Source organism: Oryctolagus cuniculus, chromosome 3 (genome assembly GCF_964237555.1).
Source record: "Oryctolagus cuniculus chromosome 3, mOryCun1.1, whole genome shotgun sequence".
Classification (NCBI taxonomy): domain Eukaryota; kingdom Metazoa; phylum Chordata; class Mammalia; order Lagomorpha; family Leporidae; genus Oryctolagus; species Oryctolagus cuniculus.
This window is the reverse complement of record NC_091434.1, coordinates 70087227-70105582: the sequence shown is the minus strand read 5'-3', so window position 1 is coordinate 70105582 and position 18356 is coordinate 70087227. Positions and strand designations below refer to the sequence as shown.

Below are 18356 nucleotides of genomic sequence, written 5' to 3'. Positions count from 1 at the left end.
GTCAAGTCCTAGCTGATCCACTTCTGATCCAGCTCCCTGCTAAGGGCCTGGGAAAGAGGTGGAGGATGGCCTAAGTCCTTGGGCCTCTGCACCCATAAGGGAGACCTGGAAGAAGCTCCTGGCTTTGGCCTGGCCCAACCACAGCTATTGTGGTCATCTGCGGAGTGAACCAGAAGACGTAATATCTCACTTTCTCTCTGTCTCTCCCTCTAACCCTGACTTTCAAATAAATGAATAAATCTTTTTTTTTTTTTAAAGATAAAGGAAAAAACAAAGTTGGGGCTGGCGTTGTGGCAGCGGGTTAAGCCACTGCCTGTGATGTCAGCATCCCATAAGGGTGCCTGTTCGTGTCATGGCTGCTACACTTCTAATCCAGCTCCAAATAAAAGCACCTGGGAAAGCAGCAGAAGATGGCCCATGTGCTTGGGCCCCTACACCAGGATGGAGTTACAGACTCCTGGCTCTGGCCTTGCTCAACCTTGGCTGTTGAGGACATCTGGGGTCTGAACTAGTGGTTGGAAGATCTCTCTCTCTCCCTTGCTCGCTTGCTCTCTGTAACTCTGCCTTTCAAATAAATACTTTAAAAAAATGAATCCATAACAAGAACAACAAATCCTTCATACCCCAATTTTGAAAGAATTTTATCTATCATATTCAAGTAATCGTATGTTAGTTTACTTCTGTGTTCTGGGCTACTGGCTTAAGCTCCTAACTCAGGTGCGATTTATTTATGCTTGGTACAGGTCTCAACAACACTTTATTCAAAGGAAACAAACAAGAAATTTAGTTAGTATTCCACTAAAAACATCTTAAGAGTTAAATAAATATTTGAAATTAAATTTCTCTACCAAATATTAGTGTACCACAGCTACTAGATTTTATTATAATGAATACAGCAATAGTTGGTGGCAGAAGTTTCTTGTAGTACAATTAGAGAATTAAATGTTACAGTGTAAATGCAGATGGGTTAAGAGAGGGAGAAAGGAAAAAGGCTTCAGAGGGAGTGGTGAAAGTAAAAGAAAATGAAGTTTGGAAACTAAAATTGAAAATATCTCAACTAATGTAATCAAGGAAACCTGTGGAAAACAGAAATAAGTTTCTGGATTTACTTACATGCCACTGGTATGGCAATTTTAATTAATTCATTTACCTGCATAACAGTATAATTTCCTATTTTTAAAGTGTAGTTTTGAAAAACAACAAAACATTGCTAAAGAAATTTTAAAAGACCTAATTAAATAGAAAGACATCCTATGTTCATGGACTAAAAGATCTGATACTGTCAAAAGGACAACAACCTAAAAATCCATTGTAACTTATCAAAATTCTTAAAACTTGTACCTTTTTACTGTAACAGAAAAGCTGATTCTCAAATCCACAGGGAACTGCACAGGAGTCTCAAGTAGAAAACAGTGTTAGAGGACTCATCATCCAATTTCAAAACTTACTGCACTATGCTAATCAAAACAGTGTGGCAATACTATCAGAATATACTTCCATATCAAAGGAATAGAGTCCGGAGACACATCCAAAAATGCGTGCCAATTAATTGCATTTTGACAAGGCATCAAGACTACTTAATGGGGAAACAACAGTCTCTTCAATGGTGCTGGGACAAATTGAGAACCATGTGCAAAAGGATGAAGTTGAATCACTACCTCACTGTATGCACAAAAATTACCCAAAAATGGACCAGTGCCTAAATCTGAGAACTAAGATTATAAAATGATTAGAAGATACTATGGGGGTAACTCTTAATGATCATATTCAGCAATGGAGTCTTGGATTTCATACCAAAAGCACAAGCAATAGCAACAAAAACTGATCAAGTGAACTTCTTAAGAACTAAAAACTTTTGTACATCAAAGGACATTATCAAGAAAGTAAAAGACAACTTACAAAATGGGAGAAAATATCTGCGTATCATGTATCACAAACACTAGGACCCAGAATACATGCCAACTCTTACAACTTGATAGCAAAAAGCCAAAATAGTCCAGAATTTAAAAATGAGCAAAGCAAACTCTCTAAAAGATTTCCAGATCAACAATCACAATAAAAAATGTTTAATATCATCAGGGAAATGCAATTAGAATCACAATAAGCCAATACTTTGTACATGCTATAGTGGTAATGATTTTTAGAAAGGGAAAATAAAAAGTAATGCCAAAGATGTAGAGAAACAGGACATTGCTGGTGGGAATGTGAAACGATGCTGGCATGGAAAATGGTGATGAAACAGCTAACAAGTTAAACACAAAATTACCATACGAATCTGAAGCACCACACCTAGATATACACCCAAAGGAACAACTGTGGTAGGCAGAAAACTATCTCCCCAAAATGCCACATCCCAATAACCTATTTGGAAGCTGTGAATAGTATTTTACAAGGCAAAGGGTTAAAATGGGATTAAGGCTGCTCATCAGCTGACTTCAAAGCAGGTAACTAACTTGAATAATAGAACTCTGAGTATACAAAGCCCCCCCCACCCCAAAAAAAAGATACATTTCACCTATAGGAAACTGGGGAAAGGCACAGAAGAGCTAACATCTGAACCTGATTAGAAAGAACAGCAGGGGGACGTCAGGAAGAATCAGCACGGACAGGCGCAGAGCACTGCACATGGTGACACAAGAGTACAGCACAGAAATATTCAAGCAAAAATAGAAATGAATGCATTCTGTACACTAAGGAAGATATCTACTGCCTGAGTTTTCATCACAGATAAATGGTGAAATTTATTTGAGGTTTTTTATCAAAGATTTGGCATCTATTAAGATGATTATACGAATTTTAAGTAGAAAATCATAATAATTTTTCTAATGTTAAACCAATCTTGCATATTCAAAATAAACCCAACTTGGTCTTGATAAATTATCATTCTTTTTTTTTTTTTTTTTTTTTTGGACAGGCAAAGTTAGACAGTGTGAGAGAGAGACAGAGGTCTTCCTTTTTTCCATTGGTTCACCCCCCAAGTAGCCGCTACAGCTGGAGCTGCGCAGATCTGAAGCCAGGATCCAGGTGCCTCCTCCTGGTCTCCCATGCAGGTGCAGGGCCCAAGCACTTGGGCCATCCTCCACTGCCTTCCCAGGCCACAGCAGAGAGCTGGACTGGAAGAGAAACCAAGACTAGAATCCGGCGCCCTGACAAGGACTAGAACCCGGGGTGCCGAGCCGCAGGTGGAGGATTAGCCTAGTGAGCCGTGGCGCTGGCCAATAAATTATCATTCTTATGTATTTCATACTGTATTTGTGTTAATACTTTAAGATCTGGACATTTATTTCTAGGAGTGATTCACCTGTAATTTTTCTTCATGTACACTGCTGAGTTTTGGCAACATTATGTTGACCTCATAAAATAACCTAGAAGTATTTCTGCCTTTCCGGTTCTCCAGGAGTCTATAAAAGACTGGCACTATTTCGTGCTTAAATGGCAAAATTCTTAGACCAAATCATCTGAACCTGGAGTTGTCTTTGATCAAAGATTTTCAGATTTACAGATTTCAGATTTACAGATTCCACTTCTCTAATAGAGAACTACTTGGATTTTGTTTTTCTAGGACTTCACCAATTTCACAAAATTGTCCAATTTAAGACTTTTATAATATTTTGTTTTCTTTTAAATATCTATGAGCTCAGTAGGAACAATTGCTTTTTCCAATCCTAACAATGGTTTCTTTTTTTTAAATCAGTCTTACAAATTGATTGAACTTTTTTCACTTCTTTTACAAAAAAACCACTTTTTGGGGGGATTGGGTGATTCTCTCTATATTGTATGTTTGTTTTCTATATCATTAATTTCTGCTCTTTTCCCTTTTCCTTCTTTGGTTAACTCTACTACTTAGCTTTTCCTCTTGTCTTATACACGTAAGTAAGGCTGTATATTTCCCTCCAGAACTTCACTGAAGACTTTTCCACTACCTTTTCATAACTGATTTATAGTTTAATTTCACTGTAGTCACAGAATACATTCTGTATGATTCTAATCATTTCATTCAGAAGTTCTATTAAACATTTTAAAAACAACACTACTCTTTCAAAAACTTTGTCCTTTCACATTTGTTGAGACTTTGCTGTATGACCAAATTTTTAAAATACATATAGATATTCCTATTTAAAAAGAGAACATACAACTTGCAGATGTTGGGGGAAGTTTTTCACAAGCACATTAATCCCATACCATGTGTTCTGTTTTGTACTGCTTTATTTTTATCTTCAAGTTTTATTACTAAGACAAATTGTGTTTAAATGTCCCATTATGATTTGAGGATTGCCTAGTCTTTAAAAGTATTGTCAACTTTTTATTTATCTTGAGCTCATATAATTATGTGTATGCAAACTTAAAATTACTTAGAATACATCTTCCAGGTTATTTCAACTTTTTATAGTAATGGAACAATCACTTTATTTCTAATTTTTTCTTCATCTTAAATTTTCACTGTATCTGAGTTAATACAACTTCCTTTTGGTTGGTGCTTGCCTGGAAGATCTTTTTCTAAACTTTTATTTCAATGGATCTTTTTTCCCTTTGGCTGTTTCTGAGAATTTTTTCTCATTGCCTTGATTTTCTGAATTTTCAAATAGTTCTTTTCAACCTGTTTAGAATTTGCTGGCCTTAATGAATCTGTAGGCTGACGCTGGTTAACTGTTTTGAAATACTCTCAATGACTTAATCTTCAAATATTGTTCATGTTCCATTTAAGATATTTTTTTCCAAATGATGTTTTCTTCCAAACAAGGCTACCTTGCATTCCCAGGATACAATTATTTTCCAAGAGAGAAATTATAAGAAAGCAAAATGACTACTGAACTAGAAAAACCCATGCCCCAGAATGTGTTGATATTCCAGGATTCAGCAACAGACTTTTTCCAGGAAGAATGAGAATAGGAGAATACTGCCCAGAGGCATTTTTACAGCAGTGTGCTGTTGGTGAACTACAAGAATCTGGTATCCCTGTGACTTCACACTTCTAAGCCAGTTCTTTATTGGAGCAAGGGAATGAGCCTTGGAAGATAAACAATAAGTTGACAAGAAGCCCATCACAGAGGAGATACAAGAACTATCATTGTAGCAGTTCACAAACGAAAATGTGTTAAAGGAGAGATTTACAACCTTTGGACTTGAGTGTCCTACTGTAGAAAAAAATTGGAAAGTGAAGATCTTTTTGAGAGGCAGATGTCAAGAGACATTTAGCAGGCAAAAAAACAATCACTCATAAAGAGGGAAATAGTTCAAAAATATACCAGCTTGTGCAAATCTGTTCACCTGGACAATATAGAAGAGTATTTATGATCACAAGTCAATTAAGAGAAGCTTCTCCAAAAACTTCTTCAAGGTACTAAAATATAAGGAAGACTACTCAGGAAAGAAACTTACATATTGCACTGAGAAAACCCTCACCCACTGTTCATCCACCACTGTTCATCAGAGAATTCATACTGGTGAAAAATCATACGGATGTAAGGTATATGGAAAATGCTTCAATAGAGTCACCACTTTGCTCAACATCATAGAACACAAACTGGGGAGAAACAGTTTACATGTAAGGCATGTGTAAAGGCCTTCAAGCAACCAGCACACCTGGTACAGTATCACAAGTTTCATACTGAAGAGAAATCCCATGAATGTAAGGATTGTGGAAATGCCTTTAGACAGGGCTCATCTTTTGCTCAACATCAGAGATGTCACACTGGCAAACCACTCTCCACATCCTTCAGGTGTAACATGCTCTTTATCTCTCATGCCAACCATCTCCATACTGGAGAGAGCTCTTTCAATTGCACTGACTGTGAGAAAGTGTTCAAATGTAATGTGCGAAGACAATCTTCCTGCAGTGGTTTTTCCCTGACCACAACATCAGTGAATTCACACAGGAGAGAAACTTAATGAATGCGATGTTTGTGGGAAAGCCTTTAGCCACTGTCACTCAGTGGTCATCAAAGGGTACATGCTGGAGATGTAAGGTATGTGGGAAGGCATTTAGGCAGAGTATAAACCTTGCTATTCATTTGAGAATTCACACTGATGAAAAACCCTATGAATGTAAGGAACGGGAAAAGCCTTTACAGTCAGTTCTCAGCTGGCTGCTTATCAGAGAATTCATACTGGAGAGAAACTATGTAAGCAATGTGGGAAAGCTTTCAGACAGAGGGCATATCTTATCAATCATGAGAAAATTCATTCCAGAGGGAACCCTTGTGAGTGTAAACAATGTGGGAGAACATTAAGAGAGTTCAACTAGAAAGAAAGCCAGTAAGTGTGCTGGATGTAGAAAGGCTTTTGCTAACACATCTATCCATGCTCAGCATCAGAGACTTTACGTGGGAGTAAAACCCCACGTATGTGTTAAATGTGGGAAGGCATTCAGAACAAATATATACTTCAATTGTCATTAAAGATGTTATACTAGAAAGAAACCTTTAAAATGTTGTGCACATTGCAAAGACACTAGCCATCAGTCAGTTCTTTACTGAAAAACCATTGAATGTAAGGAACATAGGAAGATCTTCAGTCAGCTTGGGCATTTATCAGGAAAAGCCACATTGGAGAGAGAGATCTAAATGGATGCAAGCAACGTGGAAAAGTCTCTAGAAAAAGTGCTCATCATCGTAAATGCATGTTGCCATCACCTCCGGCATCCAGTCAGCTCTTCACTACTCCCTACGTAAGCCACCATGCCCTGTGGATCTGCTATTTTTGGGATTCACCCACTTCTTTTGGTTCCCATAGGCCTTGTCCAAAATATAATCATTTCACTATTGCAGTCATCTGTAACTGTTTATTACACCGTCTTCTATCAGTTTTGTTTTTAACATTTCAAGCCCAGTGACCTTTTACAAATATAATTGTTTTTTTTAAAAAAGATTTTTTTTCTAAAAACAGCAGCTACCTTGTTAAGAGCAATAATGTAAGTCACAGAACAGTAAAATAATACCTTCAAATGACCACCAACCTAAAATCCTATAATCAGTGAACTATTTCAAGAACGAAGGCAAAATTATTTTCAAACAAAAACTGAGAGACTACCAAAAGACCCACACAAAACGGTATTCTTAAACAGAAGGATCTTACCAGATGTAGATCAGAGGTGAAGGAACAAGAACAAAGAAAAGGGAAAATATGTGGATAAAGTCTAGATGAACTCTGACTATATAAGACAATAATGATGCCTTATAGACAGACATGTGTACGTAATATTTCTAATCAAAGAAAGAAATAGACAAAATCTGATCAATCCAATAAAAGGTTAAACAAAAAAGGAGGGGCTGGTACTGCGGTATGGTAGGTAAAGCCAACAACTGCAGTGCTGCATCCCATTTGGCATCCCATCTGAGTCCTGGCTGCCCCACTCTGATCCAGCTCCCTGCTGGCCTGGGAAAGCAATAGAAGATGGCCCTAGTCCTTGGGTCCCTGCACCCATGTGGGAGACCCGGAAGAAGCTCCTGGTTCCTGGCTTCGGACCGGCCCAGCTCCAGCCAGTGCAGCCATTTGTGGAATGAACCAGTGGATAAAAGACCTATGTTTCTCTGCCTCTCTGTAACTCTTTCAAATAAATAAATAAATCTTAAAAAAAAAAAAAAAAAAAAAGACTAGAAACTAGGGAGGATAAAAAGCACAAAGAAGGATCAGATTTATACCCCAATAAATATGAACTGAAAATGGATATAATGCCACAATGAAAAATATTTTCCAGATAGGATTTTTTAAAAAAAATTATGTATCTGACAAACCCGCAGTATGTACAGCAACAAGAATGAACCGTAATGTAAACTGCAGAATTCGGGTAACAACTATGTACCAATTCAGGTTCATCAATTTTAACAAGTATGCCACTCTGGTGTAGGATGTTGATAAGCAAGGCAAGTTGTGCATGGGTGGGGACAGGGGTTTACAGGAACCCTCCATACTTTCTGCTCTTCTGTGATCACAAACTAAAGATAAAAGTTTATTAATCAAAAATATCTAATTATAGGCTATTTATAAAAGACAAGCAATCCACTAAATAATAGCCAAATGATATATAAAATAAATATTCTTGATTTAAAGCTCTAATGAAAAAATACTGACCTCTAAAACTTCAATAATATAAATATAAGGTGAAATATTGCTGTCTACTTTGCTATCTTCCTCTGTGAAGATACTAGGGTGAATATCTGGTACAGCACTTCACCCATATCCCACATGGGAAACCCTGAGAGTACACAGCACTCAATGTGGAGCGAGAAGAAAGATGGCCTAAGACAGATCCCTAAAATCACCCACATTTTACAGTCTGGGAAGTAAATGATGTCTATAGAAGAAACTGAGAAGATATAAACAGATGAATGAAAATGAAAACTAGAACAGAGTATCTCAAAAACTAAGGCAAGAAAGAGTTTTTAGAAAAATGTTGACAATATTCAAGGCTGTCAAGTCAGAAACTCAAAATTATGGTATTTAGCTTCAACACGGCAGGTAACTTCAGAAAAACAATTTCAGTTAAGAAAAGGGGTAAGGCAGAAGAGCCTGCAAGCACAGACAACTCTTCTAAGAAACCCGGTTTTGAGGGCAGATAGAAAATAGACTATTGGGATTTGTACCCGACAGAAGTTTTTCTGTTTCTGCTTACATATGCTTTCTGAACGGAAGGAACCTGCAGAGAGCAAAAGGCTGAAAATGTGAGACAAAGGAGCTATCAACAGAGCAGGTTCCTGATAAAGCAAGGGGTAGGATTCGAATCACGGACAACAGAGGAGAAAAGAATGTATCTATATGTACAAAATATCAGAGGGTAAAAAAAGCAGTCTATATTTTCTACTCATATAAATATACCTAAGTTCTAGAACAGAAAAATGATGTAAGTTTGGATGTATCTATACAATGAAATTTTAAATAATGCTGTTCTCTGAGAAATAAGATCATGGACTACATTATTCTCTTCCATAATTTCGAAATTTTCTACAATAATCACATTCACTTTTTTTTAGATGTATTTTACTCGGAATTACAAAGACTAATTCATTAGCACAGAACACTTAGAAAACAAAGAGAAGCAGAAAGGGAAAAAACACTACCCATAATCATAACCTACCAATAAGTTAAAGTTTGAGAAAACAATGCAAAATGTCTGTCATACTACTTATTAGCAGTGTTTCAAAACAAGGAACGTTAATCAGAACACTGAACTGGAATAATCAAAACATTAACTGACTCTTCAACTGATTCTAACCTAGAAGAATGTAAATTCCAGTTCCTTCAGTTAACCCAAGTACCTGTTTTAAAAGAGAACTGTTATCTCCATAAAAAAGGTAGAATTCACAAACTTGGGGTTTAGAGCCAAATTTTCAGTATTGCCTTCCTTCCTGGCCATACCAATTTTTCCACTTCATTAATTTAATTACAACCATTAGGAACATCATGTTCACTGGCAACACCAACAGTCTTTTAAAGATAATTTTAAAAATGGAAGCTTACAGTTGTGGTAAATTTGGTCTAACAAAGGGATCATTTTCTGCTCCATTGACTGCTTTGTTTTTCCTTTGTTTTGGTTCAGAATTGGTAGAGGGTGCCTGAGAATTATTAGCTGTGGGAGGTTTGCGTTTGGCTAGAAGTTTCCTTTGCCTTTCAATATCTTCCCTTTGCTGATTCACCCACTCTTGTTGCCTGTATAAAAAAACAAAACAAAACAAAACAAAATCATATTAACCTTCCATTACCTTTCACAGTTGAAACATGGGAGAAAAAAACCTTAAAAACATGAACATTCATAGCTTGAGTTTGCAACTTTTTGGTCCGACTCTTGTGAACCAGCCTGCTCTTCTCCTTTCCGGTTCATGTGAAAAAATCATTTTAAGGGAGGTATGCTTCTAACCCCCGGAGCAGGGAAAGATGTGTTGTCCTATATAATCTCAGGGCACCTTATATTTTCCCACTCCCTCCATTCTAATGTCCTATATATAAACACTTTATCAGAATGTGTCTGGATAGATTCTATCACTCCATCGAAGTATTCATACTAAGTGCTCAATAATATTTGTTGAATGACACAAATGAGCTAAAAGAGAGAAAGGATGCTAACAAACTTAAATATAGGGTAGATCTTATAAATGTGTTTCATCATTTAGTATCTGCAGACAAATTTTCAAAAGGCAAATATGAATTCAATATGAAAAGTACTGTTTTCTAAATTTACCTCTGTTAAAAAGAAATTTTAAGAACAGGCAGCCGATATTTTGAAAGGAGAGAAAAACTAACCTTAACAACAGAAAACCAGGAACAAAAGGGGAATTTTGACAATTTAAGGAAACAAGAAATAGCAAGAAAATTTAACATGGTGGGGACAGCGCTGTGATTTAGTGGGTGAAGCTGCCAGTTGCAGTGCCGGCATCCCATATGGGCGCTGGTTCAAGTCCCGGCTGCTCCACTTCCGATCCAGCTCTCTGGCCTGGGAAAGCAGTAGAAGATGGCCCAAGTCCTTGGGCCCTTGCACCTGTGTGGGAGTCTGGGAGGAGGCTCCTGGTTCCTGGTTTCAGATTGGTGCAGCTCCCCGACTGTTGCGGCCAACTGGGGAAGTGAACCAGTGGATGGAAGACCTTTCTCTCTCTCTCTCTCTGCCTCTCCTCTCTCTGTGTAACTCTGACTTTCAAATAAATAAAGAAATCTTTAAAAAAAATTTAACATGGCTTTGAAAAATGGGGTATTAGTAATATTTTATTAATGTTTCCCATTTAAGAACCTGAAAGACAGAAAATGGCTCACTGAGGCTAAAAATTAAGAAATTTCAGGTCTATTAAATCCTCTAGCCACTTTGGGCTATATCACTAATTATGAATAGCTTGATATAAATATGTACATGTAACAACACATTCAATAAATGCTTATTATTAATATTTATGACATACAAATAGTTTTACTTTTTTGCTAGCTCAACAGAGAAACGACTAACTACTGGCAGAATACATATTTTAGTTCTTTATTAGAGTGCAGGTCTGGGTTTAGCAGTAGAGGTTCTTGCTCAAAACTTATGGTTTCTATTTCTTGTTCTCTACTTTTACTGTCAATATTTTAGCTCAAGCTTTACTCATCTTTCATTTAGATACCTTTCCATCTTAACTATCAATAATTTATCCTCTTTCCAATATTCTTTCCACTTTGCCATCAGAATTATCAGTCTACAGCTCAATTCAAGTCACACACACTACATATAAACCTTTAACTGCTCCTATTCTCCAGAGAATTAAAACTCAGGCTCACTAGCATCACAAGGGTGCTGCCCTTCACGCGGCATGCCTAACACCTGATCAGCGGTGCTGAATCAGTCTGCTCAGGGAGATCAGCCTGCAGCAACACCCAGAAACCAGTCACCAGCAAAGCTGATGTGATATCACGTAAAACAAAGGCTTTGGCTCGGTTTTCCAACTCTGGAAAAATTGATACAAATGCTGGCACTAGTTTTCCTTCTGGGTTTCTCTAAGTTTTCCAGCACAAAAAGGAACAGCATAGATGCTCTTTACACATAAGTTTTTACACATAACCAACCTATCCTTACCTGCTACCATCAAACTCAAGAGAATATAGTAACAACGATCCCTTTGTTTTAAAGAAACACTAACACCACATATTCAGCTCATGACTTAAAAGTACTGCATTTGAGGCAAAAGGGAAAAACTTCTGAGGCCGGTGTTACAGGGAAGTGGGTCAAGCTGCTGCTTGGGAAGTTAATATCCCACATCATAGTGCCAATTCAAATCCTAGCTGCTCTACTTCCAATCCAGCTTCTTGCTAATGTGCCTGGGAACACTGCAGTGAATGACGGCCCAAGTGCTTGGGTCCCTGCTACACATGTGGCAGATGGAGTTTCTGGCTGTTGGCTTTGACCTGGCTCAGACCTAGCTGTTACAGTCATTTGGGAAGCGAACCAGTGGACAGATGTTATCTGTCTTTCAAACAAACTTAAAACACTCCTTAAAAATAAAAAAGTCGTGGGGGGAGGAGTTCTTTTCCTTACTAACAACAAAGAACAGGTAAACACAGAATATCAATATTTAACTAGGTGAATGCTAATTTATCAAGAAGGTTGCTAATGCTAAATTGTAATATATCTGTTTCCTATTCCTTTCAAATCTAAGAAATCTGTGATTCCAAATGCCAGTAAGGAGATGTAGAACATAATTCTAAATCCATAATCTTTCAAAGTAATGAAAAGTCATATGCTAAAAATTTTTAAAAATAAGAATGACTAACTTCACAAGATTCTGAAATGCAAAACCATCTGTCCATTGTTCAGTAAATGAGGCGCCATGTCTAACTGTGGTAAAGTGTCCAAGGCGTAATCTATCTTGCATACTCTTCTCTCTGCTTGACAGTTTTTCTTGTGTACTCTGAAAAAAGACAAAATCATAACTCAGATTTATTCATTTACATTTTAAAAGCATACAAGGCATAAGTGGCTGTGAAAGAAAATTTACTGAACTTTTAACCTACCTTTTCAATAAGAAGTTTCTTGCTCATTGATATACACTTATTTAATCGTTCTTTGTATTTTTCAAGTAATTTTTGTTGTTCATCTATTTGCCGTCTGAGATCACAGTTAGCCTACAACATAAGTAGAAAACACTAGAATTTAAATATATGAAAAACTTAGGAATATCTTTAATATTCTGAATACATTAAATAGGGATAGGATTAAACATCTGAGTATGATACTAAACAACAACAAAAAAAGCCTACTTACCATGCTATAATGCTACTTAACAGTATAACAGAAAGTATGTGGACTCTGTAACCATAATCCACACTCTAAGACAGGGCTGGAGAAGGCCCAGCGAAATCATTTGGTCTGGCCTGGCCAAGGCAACTACAGACAAGTATTGAAATTTAATACATCTATACAGCAGGCTAATTTTAAAGCTGATAATTCTGTATGGCCCGCAAATGATGTTATAAATATCTAAATGGCTCTTGGCAGGAAAAAGGTTGCCCACCCTTGCTAAGGTATACAAGGTTGGCTAGGTTAAGTAAATTAACCTGGACCTAAGTTTGGTTTTTAAATTTCTAAATGGTGTTTACTTTTTGTTTTTCTTTTTTATTTATTTGAGAGGTAGAGTTACAGACAGTGAGAGGGAGAGACAGAGAGAAAGGTCTTCTGTTGGTTCACGCCCCAAATGGCTGCAACAGCCGGAGCTGCGCCTATCCGAAGCCAGGAGCCAGGAGCTTCCTCCTGGTCTCCCATGAGGGTGCAGGGGTCCAAGTGCTCGGGCCATCTTGCACCGCTTTCCCAGGCCACAGCAGAGAGCTGGATTGGAAGAGGAGCAGTTGGGACTAGAACCGGTGCCCATATAGGATGCCAACGCTGCAGGCGGAGGATTAACCTACTGTGCCATGGTGCTGGCCCCTCTAAATGGTGTTAATACCACCTAGCTCATACTTCATTAAAAAGAACTAAAATGGCATACAATGTGTCTAACACTAAAAATAAATGTGAGTTTTATATCTCTTGTAACTAAAAAGACATTTTCTCCATTAAACTTGTGGATGACACCGTAAGATGCCTATCCAGGTCTGGGCCAGACTGAAGTCAAGAGCCAGGAACTCCATTCAGGTTTCCCAAGTGTGTGGCAAGAACCCAAGAACTTGGGCCATTATCCACTGCCTTCCAGGTATTTTAGTAGGAAGCTGGATTGCAAGTAGAGCAGTCAGTACTCTAACCGCACCCCAATATGCATGCAGGCATTTGCTAGTAGTGGTAGCTTAACCCACTGCATATGCACACTGCTGAAATACTTCCATTTTGAAGTTGGTACTTCCAATCATGTACTTATACTACCAGAAAAAGTTAAATTTTTTTATCTATCAATTTTTTTTACAATGCTATGTATTTTTAAGATTGCTGTCAAATAATTTACTCTCAACTTTTCTCCTCTACTTCTTTTAAGTTAATTAATTAATTTAATTGACAGACAAGGAGAAAGCTGACAGACACAGAGAGACCTCTGGGTCATTCCCAAATGCTTACAACAGCCAGAGCTGAGCCAGACATAAAGCAGGAGCCAGATCCACATGGGTAGAAGGCCCCAAGCACTTCAAGTCATTGCCTGATGACTCCCAGGGCGCTCATTAGCAGAAAGCTGGAATTGAATGTGGAGCCGGGGCTAGAACCCATCACTTGGATATAGGATATGGGTATTCCAAGGGGCATCTTAATCATCATGCAAACGCCTGCCCCACAACTTCTTACTTACCCTGAGCAAATCATCTATACGACCTTCCTTCTTTTCCAGGTCCTGGTTTTTATTACTTTCTAATGCTGCTAATTTCAGCATTGTGAGATCAGTCTAGATGAAATAAAGTTATTTTATTATCTCCATTATAAATACCTTTGCATGCAAATATAAAACTAGGTTTTACCTGACAAAGAAATATACGTGTATTTGTGTTGTGATGCAAAAGACATCCCAAAATGTCTTAGTACAGTTTTAAGTTTATAGTGAAGTTATAAGCGCTTAAAACAACTTCACTATAAATACAAATTTACAATATTTAAGCTATTATTTAGAAAACTGATATTCATTAAAATTGAATATATCCACTGCTTTATGCTATACATCACTCCAGTTAATTCTTAAACTTGCTAAAACTTTTATAAAAAATTTTTAATTGAAAGGTAAATACTGTATGTATTTGTGATATATAGCATTCTGCTTGGAAATCACTCCACATATGTGGAATGGCTCAATCAGGAAATTTCTTAGAAAATTTCATATACATAGTAAATTATTATTAATTTTAATCATCAAAATGTGCAAAGACCCCCTTAAATTTATTCCTCCTGTCTTAATGAAGTATTATATACTTTGACCAACACCTCATGAAGCAAAACCATTCATGAGCTGCTCAATAACTCCAGGAAATACATCCCAATTTCAGCTTCAAGATCTTCCAAAGAGAGGTTTTGAAAAATACACAACAGTTAGGATGTGAGCCCACCACAAACAAAGTCTAACGGAGATAGATATGGGAGCTGAGGTGCTCAGGGTACATCATCCATGTTCTGGCACTCTTTTTTTTTTTTATAGGCAGAGTGGACAGTGAGAGACAGAGAGAAAGGTCTTCCTTTGCTGTTGGTTCACCCTCCAATGGCCGGCCGCCGCGGCCGGCACATGGCGGCCGGCGTACCGTGCTGATCCGATGGCAGGAGCCAGGTGCTTCTCCTGGTCTCCCATGGGGTGCAGGGCCCAAGCACTTGGGCCATCCTCCACTGCACTCCCAGGCCATAGCAGAGAGCTGGCCTGGAAGAGGGGCAACCGGGGCAGAATCCGGCGCCCCGACCAGGACTAGAACCCGGTGTGCCGGCGCCACTAGGTGGAGGATTAGCCTATTGAGCTGCGGTGCCGGCCCTGCCAAACTCTTGCACATAAAAATTCAAGTGACAAACTCAGTATCTGTATTCCAAACTCATGAAAAGTTATCGGTTTCTTACAGTCACACAAAAAATTTTAATTATTGATTACCTGAGTAATTTTAAAGGATAACTGCTTTGGTTGTACAACAGGGTGGTCCCCAAAAGCTAATGCTGTAGGAGAAGGGCTATTCGGTCGAACCTAAAAAATAAATATATTAAATCCTTTACCTTAGCAAGAAAAGAAAAGTGGGTTTCTACTTAGTTAACAACCACTGAACATATCTAAAGACGTTTTTATCAGGATAATTAATACCTCAATGGAAGCATAATTGACTTTCCAACACTTTTAAAAATCATTTATTCGACAAGCATTCAGGAAGTACCTCCTACATAAGAAGCAGGATTTACAACCATAAATCCCTGCCCTCAAGGAGCTTACATTCTACTGCCATGAAAGAAATCTTAATGTTTTTGTACCGCTAAACAACATAAGGCCAAATAAAATACTCTGAAACAAAAACATGAGCAATAGATTATGATATTACAAAATGAAGAAGTAAAAATATCTTCATACAGAATTCACAGTACTTGGCGTTAGGAACCATAAGGCTACTCTACTTTAATATCAATTTATTGAAGTTTCATGGTTTATCTGGTCACTAGGCTAAAAATAAATTCTTTCAAAGTATCAGATCACAAAATGATATCAACGCCATCACTACAGCTCTTCACTTAAAGCTAATGGTGAGTTTCATACAATACTTTTACACAGCACCACACTGGCCCAAGTACAAAAGGAGTAAAACATAAGCAAGTATATCAATAGACGAGGACTAGGGAGGGACAGAGGAAATAAAAACAGGTGCTTGAATAAATAAGTGAATTCAGATTTTTAAAAATTTTAACTCATCTTTAAACAACTGACAACTGACATTTCTTGATACTAAACTTTCATACAATGAAAGTAAATAAAACAGAACCTTTCTCAAAGTAAATAAAAATGAAATCTAATATGCAAACCAATGCATATAAAAGAACCATTCATATCTTAAAATGTTTGAAACAAACCAAAAAGGTAAAAGATCCTTTTTTTAAGGATTTCCAGAAAAGAATTACACTTTTTAAATTAAGCATATTTATTTTAAAGGCAAAGTGACAGAGAAAGGGATAGAGAGGGAGAGATGGAGGTAACTTTCATGTTCTTCATCATTCCCTGATTGCCTGCAAGTCACTGGTGGGCTAGGCTGAAGCTGGGAGTCAGGAACACAAGTACTTGAGCCATCAACTGTTGCCCCCTTAGATGTATTAGCAGGAAGCTACACTCGAAGCAGAAGTAGGCCTCAATCCCAAACACTAAGATACATGATGTGGGTGACCCAAGCAGTGGTTTAACCCACTAAGGTACCATGCCCACCCTCACACCATCATTTTAGTAGTTAAGAAATATGATGGTTAGAAATTAAGAACTGGGGCTGGTGCTGTGGCACAGCGGATGAAAGCCCTGGCCTTAAGTGTCAGCATCCCATATGGGTGCCAGTTCTAGTCCCAGTTGCTCCTCTTCCGATTCTGCTCTCTGTTATGGCCTGGGATAGCAGTAGAAGATGGCCCAAGTCCTTGGGCACCTGCACCCACATGGGAGACCCGGAAGAAACTCCTGGCTCCTGGTTTCAGATCAGCACAGCTCTGGCCTTGGCAGCCATCTGGGGAGCAAACCAGCGGATGGGAAGACCTTTCTCTCTGTCTCTACCCCTCTCTGTAACTCTTTCAAATAAATAAAATAAATCTTAAAAAAAAAAAAGAAATTAGGAACTAAGTCAAGAATATTAACTTTATTTCTACAGATTCAGTAGCATTCTTTTACAGAAACAGTATTTCTTAGATACCATTAATTCAAGAAATCTTTATGCTCACTTTTGCAAATAAAGTTTCGACAGAATCAGATCATCAAAAAAGGATTCAAATCACCTCACAGAAATGATTTTTAAAAGACAAACACTAATTTATATAGGAGTTCTCGATATAAGTAACAAATGCTAAAAGTTATTCAATGTACATAACCTTCTAGACAAAGGCTATGCATGGAAAACTTGAAAAACTTACAGATGAGGAAGGCGTGGAATGTGAATGTGAATTTTGAGGAGAACGGATTGCAGGAGGTACGCCTCTTACTGGACTTGAGCCATTCCCACCTTGGTACTGAAAAAAAGGATAAGGAAACATCATTATTAGAACAGGATTAGATTTTATTTGAATTAAGAATTCACTTAAACATATTTTATTTTAAATTAAGTCATTTTAAATGGGCCCACAAAAACTAAAAAAGGAGACTTACTGCAAAGTCCCACATGGCTAATTAGAGACTACTGATATTTACAACATGACAAGATTACAGCTTTAAAATTGTTATTTACTAGCTTTCTCTTCAAATGCCTGCAACAGCCAGGGCAGGGCTAGGCCTAAGTCAAGAGCCTGTAACTCCAACAGGGTCTCCCACATGACTGGCAGGAACCCAAGTACCTGAGCCAAGTACTGCTGCCTCCCAGGATGCACATTAGCAGGAAACTGTACTAGAAACAGAGGAGCCATGTGGGAGACCTGATACCAGGTACCATGATACGGAATGCAAGCATCCCAAAGGCATCTTAACTATTACACCAAGTGTCTACCCGCCAAACTACATCGTATGAAGATGTATTACTGGGGCCAGCATTGTGGCATAGCAGGTAAAGCCACACCTGCTATACCAGCATTCCATATAGGTGCCGGTTTGAGTCCCAGCTGCTCCACTTTTTTTTTTTTTTTTGACAGGCAGAGTTAGAGAGAGAGAGAGAGAGAGAAAGGTCTTCCTTTCCTGTTGATTCACCCCCCCAAGTGGCCAGTACAGCCAGCGTGCTGCACTGATCCGAAGCCAGGAGCCAGGTGCTTTCTCCTGATCTCCCATGCGGGTTCAGGGCCCAAACACTTGGGCCATCCT

General features: G+C 38.0%; 1 protein-coding gene across 3 annotated transcripts in view; it reads right to left on the bottom strand.

Annotated features, from left to right (window-relative positions):
- Window positions 1-18356, bottom strand: part of TLK1 (tousled like kinase 1) — a 151846-nt gene that overhangs the window by 36091 nt on the left and 97399 nt on the right. For 2 of the 3 annotated variants that reach the window (XM_002712279.5, XM_070070707.1), the window contains 6 exons: window positions 17483-17578; window positions 15492-15581; window positions 14223-14315; window positions 12466-12576; window positions 12226-12362; window positions 9457-9645 (listed from right to left, as the gene is read on the bottom strand). In XM_002712279.5, coding sequence (XP_002712325.1) covers window positions 9457-9645; window positions 12226-12362; window positions 12466-12576; window positions 14223-14315; window positions 15492-15581; window positions 17483-17578 — 716 coding nt within the window. The remainder of the gene's footprint in view (window positions 1-9456; window positions 9646-12225; window positions 12363-12465; window positions 12577-14222; window positions 14316-15491; window positions 15582-17482; window positions 17579-18356) is intronic. The other variant, XM_070070706.1, reaches the window with a different exon arrangement.